The 14,797-nt window shown below is 36.2% G+C and overlaps 2 protein-coding genes across 2 annotated transcripts; both read left to right on the top strand.

Annotated features, from left to right (window-relative positions):
• The first annotated feature begins 9,512 nt into the window (after nucleotides 1-9,512).
• On the top strand, nucleotides 9,513-10,538 carry LOC133305669 (uncharacterized). The gene has a single exon (XM_061505907.1). The coding sequence runs from the start codon at nucleotides 9,513-9,515 to the stop codon at nucleotides 10,536-10,538; it is 1,026 nt and encodes a 341-aa protein (XP_061361891.1).
• Nucleotides 10,539-12,895: 2,357 nt separating this feature from the next.
• Nucleotides 12,896-13,939, top strand: LOC133305670 (uncharacterized mitochondrial protein AtMg00810-like). The gene has a single exon (XM_061505908.1). The coding sequence runs from the start codon at nucleotides 12,896-12,898 to the stop codon at nucleotides 13,937-13,939; it is 1,044 nt and encodes a 347-aa protein (XP_061361892.1).
• The last annotated feature ends 858 nt before the right edge of the window (nucleotides 13,940-14,797 follow it).

The following is a 14,797-nucleotide window of genomic DNA, read 5'->3' on the forward strand; positions in this document are numbered from 1 at the left end:
ATGGACTAGGCGAAAGTCGAATTCCAAAGTTGTATTATTTTATTTTATTTTATTTTTATTTTTTTAAAATAGGAAGGCCATGGATTAAAGTAATTAGGATTTATTATTTAATGCTTTTATTGAATGGTATGAATTATATGTGCGATTAACATGATATTTGCGATAAAATGTCATATAGGATAGGAAGGTGCCATATTGCTGCTTGATCACATGTCATACGTGCATATTTACTATTATGTCATTACCGATTAGTATGATAGTATATGCGTGTAGTTTTTGATTTTAAATATTCCGGTAAAATAAAATTATGATTATTATGATTTTGGAAGCAAAATCTAGATTAATGGTTATATTAATTTCAAAAGTTAATTTAATTATTATGATTTTGGTAAAATCTAGAATAATCAAATTGATTATTTTTGGAGTTTAAAATCAAGAAAATTAGTAAGAAAATTTCCTAAGATAATTCTTTTATTTTGCGAGTAATTTGTGGGTCTAATAAAATGGTCATGTGTTAAACATACGCTGCATACCACAATCATGTATCATGATTGTGTGAAGCACACGCTGCCTATCATGACCGAATTTTAGGACCTTAATGATTTCAAAATTCAGATAAGCTAAGTGATGCACGTTCATCGGCGCTCTTGCTTACATAGTTTTTGAAATCAAACAAAGGATACTCTCAATTAAATAATTATTGGAAATTGGAAAATATTGCTTATGTTGAATGGAAGGAGATTTAAATTAAGAAATTAATTTAACCTTCAAGCGCATTATAAGGGCCATTAATAAAATAATCATGTGAAGTCCCATCGAATAAGCATGATTGGATTTTATTAGATTGGACCTAAATAATTATGGGAGGAGATTTAAATTAAGAAATGAATTTAACCTCCAGGCGCATTGTGGGCCTATCAATAAAATAATCATGTGAGGCCCCAACAGATTAGCATGATTGGATTTTATTGGGTCTTAATAATTTCAAAATTTTAATAAAGTATTGTACGGCCCATCGTCGATAATACTAAGTTATTAAAGATAATTTTGAAATTAAACAATGAATTCGACAGGGCTTTGAAAATTCCCAAACAAAAATGTTGAATGGGTGAAGGTTTTAAAAATTAAATAATTTTAAAACATGCGGGCTCCATTTGTGGGTTTATTAGTGAAATGGTTATCGCTGAAGCCCCATCGGATAAGGATAATCATATTTCACTAGATTAAATCTTAATAATTTCAAAATTTTAGTAAAGTATTGTACGGCCTATCGTCGGCAATGCTTAGACACTAAGGATAATTTTGAAATTAAACAATGGTTAATTACATTCAACTTTGGTAAAATTGTTAACCCTCCCATCGAGGCTCTGGCAATGGCACTGAAGGCCTAAATAACAATTTTGGTTTTTACAAGTGACTTGCCCATCGTAAGCCTTGTAAAGATAAACTGAAGGATTGTTAAGAATAAACAATAGTAGTTATGAGAATCTACTTGCACTTCGTTTGTTTATTGCATTATTTGTTTGTAATTGTGTGCTTTATATGTTTTTCAGAAAATATCTTAGAAATGATTTTGAGTCGAAAACCTCTAGATGGTACCAACTATGAATAAGTGAAAAAGAAATTTTTGATATTGTTCTAAAACATGGAAGCTAAAATTTGTCCTGACAATGCAAGGGCCATAGCAACCTGCAGAGAATGCGTCTAAGGAAACTAAGATGCATTTCTCAGATTAGGAAAGGGCATATATGGTAGTTCGCTGTTATATTATTGTCAGTCTTTCCAAATACTTGCATAAGCAAGTGTACATGATTAAGAATGGAGTAGAAATGCTTCAGACTCTTAATGACATGTTTGCTGCGTCTAGCAGCTCTGCTAGACAGAATGCAGTCGGTGCAGGTTTTGCTAAAAGTCTTGTTAAATCCAAAGGGAAACCCAAGGGTGGTAACAAGAACAAAATGACTTGGTTATCAGTTGTCAAACCATTTGCTATGAAGAAGCCGCAAGGCAAGTTCTTCAAGTGCAGACTGAAGGGATGCTGAAAGAAAAATTGCCCAGAGGTGATGAAAAGAACCAGACATGGGCATATCAAGGCCTGATCAGTGAATGAATTATTGATTCAGGAATCACTGCTTATGTTTGTTACTCTTTGTAGTTCAAACATGGCATATCTGTCAGCAATGGACATTGATATTTTAAGCTTGAAAATGGGAACTTGTGTCTGCATTTGCAGTAGGACAAGTTATTTATAAGACTGTGGTTTTGGGTGACTGTTTATTTGTTCCAGATTTTAAGAGGAATTCAATTTTTGTTAGTTGTTTTGGTTAAAACATGGTTTGACAATGCAATTGATTCCTCAGTTACATTTCGAAGTTCATCTTCGTCTTGTTTTGTTCTGGTACATTGTTTAAATAGTCTTTATTACCTATGTCCTATACCCTCTTAAATTTGTTATGTTGAATGGAAAAGGTGATGAACAAGAATATTCACCAAAGAAATAAAAGTTTCAAATGAAACATAACTTTGGCATTTGTGATTGAGTCACATTATCTCAAGTAGGAAACATGTTTTAGTTAAAAGAGGGACTGAAAGTTCAAGAATCTCTTAATTGACAGCTACATGTTAGTCCTATTTGGAAGGTAACATGGCCAAGCAATCCTACAAGGGCCAAAAAGGTTTGCGCAACTATTCAACTGGAACTGGTGCATACTAATGTATGTGGATCAATTAGCGTTCAGACCAGAAGAGGTGATGAGTACTTCATTATATGAATGTTTACTCTGGATTTGGACAGATGAACCAAGTGAGCCATAAGTCTAAAGCTTTTGGAAATTTCCAAGAGGTTTAAGTCTGAGGCATAAAAGCATGTAGGTGTTGAAATCAAAACACTTTAGTCTGACTAAAGTGTTGGCTACCTGTCTGGTAAGTTCAGGTCTTACCTGATTTAATAGGGGATAGTTTTCGTAACTGTCAACTCTAAGAACGCGTTAGTTGAATGAAGTTGCAGTATGCGAAAATCAAACATTTCTAGACTTGGTGAAGATCATGTTCAGTTATTCATCTTTGCCAATGTTGTTCAAGGGAGATGCCTAAGAGAAGGAAATCTACCTTCTTAACTTGGTTCCGTCAAAGTTTGTTATAAAGACACCTAAAGAATTATGGAAGGGGTGCAAGCCCAGATCAAACTATATTCGGATTTAGGGTGCTACGGCACACGTCCTACAACAGCAGTCAAATGAGATAGAATCTTGTATGGAAGAGTGCATACCTTTTGGCTACCCTAAGAGAACTAGGGATGATTTCTTATTTAGTCTTAAGGACAAGATAATCTAAGTGAGCACTCACATGATTTTCTCAAAGGAGGACTAGATAAGAAATTATAAGCTCTTAAGTTAGGTTATTCTTGATGAGATTTATCTCAGATCAAGAATTTCCAAAATCTCTAGAAGCTTCATCCACTGTTCCCTTGATTGTTCAAGAGGGGATAAATATATCTCTAAGCGAACAAACAAGAGAACCATGATTGAAAATTCAACATGATAATATATAAGTGAAACTAGTAGAAATATTAGTATCACATATAAAGGAACAATATCAAGGATAAGCGGATCATCAAGAAATTGAAGATCCATCATTTGACCCACTCTTTGTTTTACCTATAAATACAAAAGGTCTAGTGCAGTACATTCGTAGTGAGAGAGAACCTTGTTAACTCTCAAGTTGTCTCTTGTTGAGTGACATTGATCCTACTAGTTACGATAATGCACTAGAAGATGTTGTTGATCAAGTGTTGCTCAAGCTATGAACAATGAGATGAAATACTTGTATTTCAACTCCGTTCGGTCCTAGTAAAAACACCAAGAGGGGTAAAAACCACAAGGTGCATGTGGACATAAAAGGCAAAGAGAGGATGTACAGGAAGATGAAAACCTTCAAAGCTAGCTTGGAGGCATTTTTTGCCAGACGCCATGCTTGAGTCTATCCAGATTCTCTTAGTTGCTATAAGTCTCAATTATGAGATTTCATTTTGGGAGTTGGATGTCAGGATATCTACATACAACAACCAAAAGGGTTTATAGCAAATGAGTAGGAACACACGGTATGCAAGTTGTGAAAGTCTATTTCATAGACTTAAGCAAGCATCCAGGTCTTGAAACATTAGTTTTGATCAGGTTATCAAAATTTTGATTTTGAGAAAACCTTGATGAATGATGTGTATTTGTATGTAAAGGATCCAACGGAAGACAATAGTTTTTCTGGTACTTTATGTAGATGATTTGCTCCTTATTGGAAACAATGTGGAGGTAATATCAAGCATAAAGAGTTGGCTAAGTTAGTGTTTTGGTATGGAAGTACTGGGGAAGTCAATTATATTCTTGGTATAAAACTCTTATGAGGCCGGAAGAATAAGTTGTTGGCATCACTTCAGGCTACTTACATTGACAAAACTCTTGTCAAAATTCAACATGAGAATTCTAAGAGAAGATTTATAATTCTCAGATGTGGAATTCATCTTCCTAAGGAGTGACCAAAGTCTTCTAAGAAGGAAGAATGCATGAGCAGAATATCTTATGCTTTGGCAAAGGTAGACTCATGCATATCATGTTGGGCGTTAAACCTGACATCTGTCACGCAGTGGGAGTAGTGAGATAGTACCATTTTGAACCTAGAGGAATACTAGATTATTGTTAAGCATGTACTCAAGTATCTTTGGAGAACGAGAGATTATATGCTGGTATATTCTAGTGGGAGTCTTGAAAAGATGGGTTTTCAAAAATTCAGTTATTTCAAGTGGATATTGACTCAAGAAAATCAACCTCGAGTTATGAGTTTTTCACTAAACTCAGATAGCATTAGAGGTGGATCTTGCAGACCCAGTTACTAAGAGTTTGCCTGAACTTGTGTTCGAGAGGCATGTTACTTCTTTGGGTCTTAGGAGTATCCCAGACTTGCATTAAGCAAGTGAGAGTTATTGGTTTCATTGTGCTCTTGGAGTAAGACGATGAAACAATAAAATAATTTTCTGAATTTCATAAATAAGGTTTTATTTATTTATTTTGCGCACTATTTACAAACATAAAGGTCCAGATCAAATTGTGGAGTATATGGTCATATGGATACGTTCATGGAGGACATGATCATAGGTTCTCACAATTGATGAATGGAGTCACAGCCGTTAAATAAAGTTGGACACTTTATTCAGGCTGCAATATTTTATGAAATAATTTTGTTTGAATCATTGTAAAATATTGGTGTGAATTAACATTCACATTGAAAGGATCAAGGAGAGATTTGATTAAGGTTGTTTTTCTGTCATAAGGTATCAAATCTCCAGTTAACTATAGTTATGTGATTGCTCTTAATCCTGAGCTTATTATAAATAGGTAATCAAATAGTTTTCATTCTTTGATTTACCAACGGGTGAGGTTCGATCTATTGACGGCCAATAACTCGGTATTTTGGGAGTGAGATTATTTGATTATCGGTATTTATGAGATAAACAACATGTAATTTGTAGGATATGTCCCCTTGATATGTTTCAGTACTTGGATATTAAAGACACTGGCCAGTGCATGTAATCCATTAGAGAAACTATCATAGTCAAGGGAATAAATAATTGATTGAGTTACAGAAAACTTGTCAATCAATTATAGACATTCTACAAAGGGGCGATGCATATTCATGTTATAAGTGTTGTTAATCTTGGAGTTCAAGTTCGGGCTTTTAGTGGAGTAGCACCGAATTAAATAATCATTCGTTGATTATCAGGAGCCTTGATTAATAGCAGATGGTAGATCCCCAGGCTAGCTTGAGAAGAGGGACGGGTTGTATAATCAGATGATGGTGGCTTATGGGCTACATAGTCTTAGTTTATGAACTCAAGTTTGTGTCCAAAAGAGAAAGTGGGAGATTGTTGGGTTTAATATGCTCTTTTCAATTAAGCCCAATAGCTTTAGTGAGAGTGAGCTCAAAAGACTAATTTCAACCCATGAAGCTTTGGGTTAGTCTGAGATTGGGCAGAGTATATAAACTCTCTTTTCTCTCTAGTGCCTCCGAGGGTTACAGACATCAGAAACACAAAGAGGCAGACATTCATCATCTGAACGGTTGCCCACACGACCACCTGATCCCCCTTGAGTCATAGCCTGGAAGATCAACCGTAGAGCGGAATTGCGACCGTTCGTGGTGCGTTGTTGCAGATCGTGAGGCTTGAGGAGGAGAACAGAACGTGAGAAATTGTCACGCTCGCTGCTTCATCTCAGGTAATCAAAGCGGTGTTCTTCATTCCTCATCACATCGGTACGATGCGCTTCCGCGTTTCTGATGATATACCTTCAGATGTCTATTAAGATTTGGAGCTAATAAGATTTATGTAAAAAAAAAAAAGAAGAGACAAAACAATGAGCTAGGATTTAATTTTTAAGCTTTAATTACACAGGTAGGTTGGGTTAGGCCTATCTTTACCTTTTTTTTTCAATCATCCTACTTCTTTTTTTTCTTTTTCTTTTTTACTTGACTTGAATCACACACCCCATGTAAAAAAAAATTCCCCCAACTTTGTGTCTGCAAGTGCAGACAACTGCAACCACCTGCGTCCATCATTGATTGTAGGATTAGGAATTTGAAGTAATTGTTGGAGATTTTGGTTTAGCAAAGTTTATGGATTACAACGATACTTATATTACCACTACTGTATGTGATACCATTGCACATATAACACCAGAGTAGGTATTCAGTTTATGGAAAATATGCCATTAGTACTTGCATTAAACTACTGTATCAGAAAATACTCAGTGCCCAATTATTGTCGACAATGATTTTATTCTTTTGTAAACAATGTTGTCAGTGGGTTATGCTAGATTTATGTTATGCTTTTTTTTGTTAAGATACATCATATGTTTTTATTGTATGGGTTATTGTTGTTCAACAAACAAATTTTATGCTTTTCAAAAAATCGAAAACTGATCCAATCCAAACCGAAAAAAATTGGATCGGATTTGAAAAAAAAATACAAACCGAATGGATGCTTACATGATCAAACCGAAGCAATTGAATTGGATGATTTTTGCTTCCAAAACCGATCCAATCCAGACCATGATCACCCCTGATGGGTGAACCTAGTGGACACAAACTCTTTTCATGGTATTTGGTTAGGTTCCCTCTCTAACTTATTTATAATGGTATTAAGTCCCATAAGTCATTATGCTCTCATCGCATTGAGGCTGCCACTTTCGGAATAGGTCATAGAGATGAAGATCTTGGCATGTAGTTCCCCTTTCCTCCGACTTTGTGACAACCTGATGAGTCTCCAATTTACTATGTATTAAGAGTCAATATGAGCATGAAATTGATTTAAAAGTAATTAAAAGTTATGAGAATTATAATTAAATTGTTATTTTATTCTCAATAATATTCTCATAAGATTTCTCATATTTTGCAGTAAATTTCAGCTCAATAAAGATAAATTGGAGAGATCAAATAGAGTTGCTTTGGATTTCTAAATCATTCGAGATCTTATCAAATCTTCGTTTGAATATTTTTAAGGAAAGTTTTTCATTAAATAAAAAGGGAAAGATTTGAAAGATTGGATCAAAGATATGATTAGAGATTTTAGTGAAGATTCCATTGAAGATATGATAGAAAATTAAAAGATATGATTTTCATCCCTATAAAAAGGCATATCTTGGAAACTCAAAGGGACAATTCTACAGAGGCAACAATATTCAGAGGAGGAGACTCACGCTGGAGATCAGGATTCTGAAGAATTTGAAGATTGAAGACCATTGATCTTTCTTCTTCATCTTTTTCTTTTCTTTCTTTGTTATAAATTCTTTTTACTATTTTAATTTGTTAAAGTCAGCTATGTCTGGCTAATTTATTTTTGTAGTTGGGATCACAGACTCAATGTGAATTCTTTATATTTCCTGTATTGTTTTTATAAGTTAATTATTTTAGTTAGTTTTATTCTGCATGTGTTAATTTTTCTATATCCTTATTAGAAACTGATCACTCTAATTATAGGGCTTTGAGGGTTAGGACTCGCAATAGACATATTAAGGTTTTAATCTGGACAAGAGTAGAATAATAATTTGTGCATGACCTAGACATAGGCTTACATAGATTGCAGACTTTTAATTCACTTGCTTAATGCTTGATTCAAGAGGAATTACTAGGACACTAGGATTCTAATTGGGTTAAAAGGTTGAAATCACTAAGACGTTAGGGTTCAATTATTTTATAGGAAAATAATGAATTGTCTGAATAAACAAATTAGTTAATTATAAAATACAATATAAGAATATAAGGGAGGATCGGAGGTGAAGTGTATCATGGCTGCAGTCTTTTTACAATATTTAATTAATCTCATAATTTCTGTGACGTTCTTGATCTTTTCTTGCATGCGTTTTAATATTATTATTTTTAAAATTCTGTTTTTAAAAATTACAACAACCAATCACATTCACAGTCAAACCTGAATTCTTTTCTTTCAATTAAAAAGGGAATAGTTAAAATTAATCATTGGTTCATTAATCCTCTCGAGGGAACAATATCTTACTTATCACTTTTATTACTTGAAACGAACGGTATACTTGCCGATTTTGCAACCCAACCCAGCAAGGTACGCATAATCCCTACTTTAACTTCATATTATTTGGATATTTTATAATCATATTCATGATCTGGAATTTTAAATCTATCATTTGGTATATGAGCTATATGTGTATATGATTATAGAATGTTGAATAGAATCAAAGAAATTGGAATTTGTTTTATTTTATTTATAAAGGTTGAAACTTTATGCATTAGTTCATCAACTTGTTTAATTGAATTGAAAATCTAAGGGTTCTTGTTCTACAAGTCATTACCAAAAAAAATGATTTTTTGATCATTCCACTTTGTTTACCTTGTTCGTATATCTAAATTTTATTTCTGCCATGGTATGCCAACATAGTCAAATATAAAGCTTTTATGCAAGAATTGTAGCATCTAACGAAAAGGTGTCTGCACCACTGCCAACAAATTGTTTAATTAAAATAAGTATATTATTAATAAAAAAAAATTGGTTTTGTTTCACCATATTAGCTTGCGTGAACATATTGACAACATCCATTTCTCATATTGTGGATCCAGTCCATCATGAATCAAGCCCAAGTTCGGGTCCAAGTTCAGGCCCATCATGAAGCACAGCATCAGGACTCAGTTACTTTAGTTTTCTGTTCAGTAGCTCATTGTACAGTTAGTTCAACTAACTTATGTACGTGTGCATTAACTTCGATCTGTTAGTTTGTTAGTGAGTAAGTTAATTAGTTGTAACTATTTTTAGTTAGCTTAGTTAGTTGAGTCAGCTTACTTTCCTTTCTTAGGTTTCTATATAAAAGCCACACTTGGCTTGTATTGTACACACTTTTTCACTTTTACTCAATATATTCAAGAAATTATTTCACATGGTATCAGAGCTTTGCTCTGGTACCCCACTCTTCCGCTACAAATTTTCAATCTCTGATTGAACAATGGCAAATCAAGAAGGACTTCTAGATTTTCTTACAAACCCTGCAAATTCGTTTTTTCTTCATCCTAATGAAAGCCATGCGTTGGTATTAGTGAATCTGATTCTTGATGGAAAGAACTACCACAATTGGGCGCGAACAATGAGTATGGCGTTGCTATCAAAGAACAAGCTGGGATTCATAGATGGATCCATTCAAGCTCCACCTGATGCAGATCCTACATTCAGTGCTTGGAGACGGTGTAATACGATTGTGCTTGCCTGGATTCACCGTTCTATTAGTGAATCGATTGCAAAATCCATTCTATGGATAGATAAGGCTCGTGATGCCTGGATTGACCTCCAAGATAGGTTCTCTCAATCGGATATCTTTCGTGTTTCTGATTTGCAAGAGGACATTTACAAGATGCAACAAGGAGAACGCTCAGTTACTGATTTTTTTACAGATATTAAGAGTATGTGGGATGAGCTCGATAATTTGAAGCCTCTCCCCAATTGTAGATGTGCTGCTCCATGTCAATGTGGAGGATATCAGCTGACGAGAAACCACAGAGAGCGAGATCACATCATAAGGTTCTTAAAAGGTCTGAACGAACAGTATTCTCACGTTCGCTCTCAGATTATGTTAATTGATCCTTTACCGAATGTGAATCGTGTATTTTCGATGGTGGTTCAACAAGAAAGACAGATGTTAGGAGAAGGACAGAATGTTGCTGTCAATGAATCAAAAATGTTTGCTAGTAACAGCAATACTGTGGCTGATATGAATGCACGAAGAAGTGGCTTTCTAAGTAGAGGAAGAGGCCGTGGCAACTGTGGCCAAGGAAGAGGCTATACCAAGATCTGTACATTCTGTGGGAGACAGAATCATACAGTGGACACTTGTTATCGTAAACATGGCTTTCCTCCAGGATTTAAGCCAAGAAATGCTGCTAACTGTGTATCGATGAATGATGTAGCTGATACTTCAGCACAAGACCAAGAAGAAATGAAGGACTTGGTTTCCATGACACACAAGCAATATGATTGATTGCTTAATGCTTTACACTCATCAAAGATCAACACAGAAATTCCTACATCTTCAACCAATATGATCCAGACTTCAGTCCTGAATGCTACTTCCAATTATACATCAGGTAACAGATCTGTTATGTGGTTCCTGGATACAGGAGCCACAGATCATGTGTGCTTCGTTCGTTCTACTTTTGTGAATCTCCAAAGGATTGATCCAATCTCCATTTCCCTCCCTGATGGTTCACGAAATTTAGCCTTATTCTCTGGAACAATACACATTTCTTCTCATTTGAATTTAGTCAATGTTCTTTATGTGCCAAGTTTTCGAGTTAACCTGATTTCTGTTGCAAAGCTTACGAAGAATGTACCATGTTATCTAATCTTTTGTAATTCTTCTTGTGTCATAAAACAGATCCAAACCAGAGCGACGATTGGTTCAGCTGAAGCAATGGATGGACTATATGTGATAAAGACCTCTTCCCCACAACCTTTCATCCAAAATAAGCCCAATAAAGAACCTGCAGAATGGACTCTCAGCACCTGCAGATCTGAAGTTTTTAGTTGCAATAAGCCTGTTCCTAGTTCTATTGATGTTTCCTTATTATGGCATCTTAGACTAGGCCATATTTCTTCCAATTTATTGAAAGAAATGTCAGTGCAATTGCCTTTCATTCCAAATGTACACATCTCTCCTTGTGATGCCTGTCAGTACGCAAAACAAAGACGTTTATCATTTCCCATAAGCAATAGCAATACAAAGCAGTTTTTTGACTTATTGCATGTAGATATATGGGGTCCCTATATGGTACCGTCTGTGCATGGCCATAAGTATTTTTTAACACTGGTGGATGACTACACCCGATATACATGGGTAATCCCTATGAAAACCAAGAGTGAAACTCCTAATTGCCTTTGAAATTTCATCATTCTCATGGAGAATCAATTCAACTCTTCCCTTAAGGTCATTAGGAGTGATAATGGACCTGAGTTTTACATGGAAAATTTCTATCAATCTAAGGGTATATTACATCAAAGGAGTTGTGTAGAGACTCCTCAGCAGAATGGTATTGTTGAAAGGAAGCATCAACATTTACTTAACATAGCAAGAACCCTCATGTTTCAAAGCAAAGTTCCCCTTACATATTGGTTATATGCAGTCCTACATGCTGCTTACTTAATCAACTTGTTGCCCACACCACTTTTACAGAACAAGAGTCTATTTACAATGCTTTATCACCAACCAGCCATACTCAGTAATCTCAAAGTGTTTGGTTGTTTATGTTATGCATCAACCTATACTTCTCATCGAACAAAATTTTCCCCATGGGCTCGAAAGGCTGTTTTTCTGGGTTATACAGCAGGGGTAAAAGGCTATGTTCTACTTGATTTATGTCACGATCACTCACTTTTTCTAGAAATGTGGTTTTCTTTGAGCACCACTTCCTATTTCTCAATATTGTGGATCCAGTTCATTTTGTTCCTTCCACTGCTGCAAGCCAACCTATTATCACGGGTCCACCACCAGACTTATATGATACCTACCCTACTGATATACCTATTACACCCATACTGCCCCATCCTGACCTTTTACCTATATTACCTGCTACACTAGAGCCAGCCCATAATCCACAAGAGCCAGCCCATAATACACAAACCGTACCTCCTAGACACTCTAGCCGCACCAGAGGACCTTCATCCTATTTGAGGGATTACCACTGTAGTTTATCTGTTGCATCAGACTCATCCAATCAATCGTGTTCAGGTACTTCTCTGACCAGTCCTTATGTCCATTTCCCATTATCTGATGTTGTTTCCTATGACAGATGTTCTCTTGGTTACAAGCATTTCTGTCTTAATATCACTTCTCAATGTGAGCCAAAGACTTATATTCAGGCTTCCAAGTTAGATTGCTGGAAGGATGCCATGCAAAAGGAAGTCGCTGCTCTTGAGCAAAACAAAACGTGGGTTCTTGTTGATCTCCCCCAAGGAAAGCGAAGCATTGGCTATAAATGGGTTTACAAGACAAAGTTCCACTCAGATGGCACCATTGAACGACATATGGCTCGTTTGGTGGCCAAAGGGTATACTCAAATGGAGGGCATTGATTATTTCGATACCTTCAGCCCTGTTGCGAAGATGACGACTGTACGCATGCTGCTTGCTTTAGCTGCTAGCAAGAACTGGTTCTTGGAACAATTGGACGTAAACAATGCGTTCCTCCATGGCAACTTGCATGAGGAAGTCTACATGGATGTGCCTCCTGACCTTCATGTCTCTGGTCCTACCAAAGTTTGTAAGCTTCAGAAGTCGATTTATGGCTTGAAGCAGGCGAGTAGGCAGTGATATGCTCGTTTATCCACTGCACTTCTTTCTATGGGATACACTCAGTCTTCGGCAGATCACAGTCTCTTTGTCCGTTTTGAGAATTCCAGTTTTAAAGCTCTGCTCATTTACGTTGACGATATAGTTCTTGCTGGAGATAACTTGGCTGAAATTCGTCATGTTAAGAGGTTCCTTGACGATGAATTTAAAATCAAGGACCTAGGAACACTCCGTTTCTTTTTGGGATTGGAAATTTCTCGTTCCAAACAAGGTATCGTCCTTAACCAGCGTAAATATGCGTTGGAGCTTCTTTCAGACAGTGGCCTCCTGGCTATGAAACCTGTCTCCACGCCCATGGATCCCTCGACTAAGCTTCGTCGTGATCTGGGTTCTCGACTGCAGGATGATGGGCCTTACCGTCGATTGGTTGGTCGGCTGTTGTACTTAACTATAACCCGTCCTGACATCACTTACTCAGTTCAACAACTGAGTCAGTTCATTTCCAGCCCTACTGACATCCATTACACTACAGCTCTTCGAGTCCTCAAATATCTCAAGCTAGCTCCAGCCAAGGGCCTTTTCTTCCCTGCCAATAATGAACTGCTTCTCAGCGTCTTTGCAGATTCTGACTGGGCTTGTTGCCCCGACACCAGGAGGTCCGTTACTGGGTTCTGCATGTTCCTTGGGTCTTCCCTAATCTCTTGGAAGTCCAAGAAGCAGACAACCGTGTCTCGCTTCTCCTCGAAGGCTGAGTATCGTGCCCTGGCTGCCCTCACGTGTGAGATACAATGGCTTTGCTATCTCCTTCGTGACTTGCAGATCCCTGTTCTTCGTCCAGCTTCTGTGTACTGTGATAATCAGTCTGCCATCTACCTCGCACATAATCCTACCTTCCATGAACGATCCAAGCATATTGAGCTTGATTGTCACATCACACGCGAGAAAATTCAAGCTGGCCTATTACATCTACTCCTTGTTTCCTCCTCCATGCAACTTGCTAACGTTTTCACAAAGGCACTCCATCCTTCTCCCTTTAATCATCTTGTCTCTCGTTTGGGTTTTTCTGACCTCCATAGTCCAGCTTGCGGGGGGTGACAACATCCATTTCTCATATTGTGGATCCAGTCCATCATGAATCAAGCCCAAGTTCAGGCCCATCATGAAGCACAGCATCAGGACTCAGTTAGCTTTAGTTTTCTGTTTAGTAGCTCATTGTACAGTTAGTTCAACTAACTTATGTACGCGTGCATTAACTTCGATCTGTTAGTTTGTTAGTGAGTAAGTTAATTAGTTGTAACTATTTTTAGTTAACTTAGTTAGCTGAGTCAGCTTACTTTCCTTTCTTAGGTTTCTGTATAAAAGCCACACTTGGCTTGTATTGTACACACTTTTTCACTTTTACTCAATATATTCAAGAAATTATTTCACACATATAATTTCCATTTTGATATGCATTTTGTGGTTACATATTCAAATTGTATTAATGTTGGGCTGTTCATTAATAGTGACCTGAATTACACTTTTGGTTTCACATTCGGTTTTTCACTATTACATGATTTATTTTTGGTTTTAATAAAATATTTTGGTGAAACGGTAGTTGCAGTTTTTTTTATACTGTTATCTTGATTAAAATTCACATCCATAATGCTTGTGCACATTTTCATTTTATTTCGATTTTTTTCAAACGTGCCTTTAGTGAAATTTGATTGACGGTAACTTTTAAGTGTGTGTGTGTTTTTTTGTCACTTTTGAATTTTGTGAAATCATCAGCTTTTGGATTTTTGTTTGATTATTGGATTTTGTAAACATCTTCGTTTGCAGCTTATTTTGCCTTTTTGATATTTTAGATTTTGTTGTCATGTTACTCTCCATGAAACGTGAATTGTTAGAGCAGTTTGCGCTGATCATGATTCCGGTATTGAATTCGTGATTTTCATGAAACATTGTTTTCGA

Source organism: Gastrolobium bilobum, unplaced genomic scaffold (genome assembly GCF_033153095.1).
Source record: "Gastrolobium bilobum isolate Gb01-03AN ecotype WA unplaced genomic scaffold, APGP_CSIRO_Gbil_v1 utg7702, whole genome shotgun sequence".
In the NCBI taxonomy this organism is placed as follows: domain Eukaryota; kingdom Viridiplantae; phylum Streptophyta; class Magnoliopsida; order Fabales; family Fabaceae; genus Gastrolobium; species Gastrolobium bilobum.

Bases quoted from the DNA above. Each gene is read 5' to 3' on its own strand.
- LOC133305670 (XM_061505908.1), top strand. From the start codon at position 12,896: ATGGGATACACTCAGTCTTCGGCAGATCACAGTCTCTTTGTCCGTTTT.
- LOC133305669 (XM_061505907.1), top strand. From the start codon at position 9,513: ATGGCAAATCAAGAAGGACTTCTAGATTTTCTTACAAACCCTGCAAAT.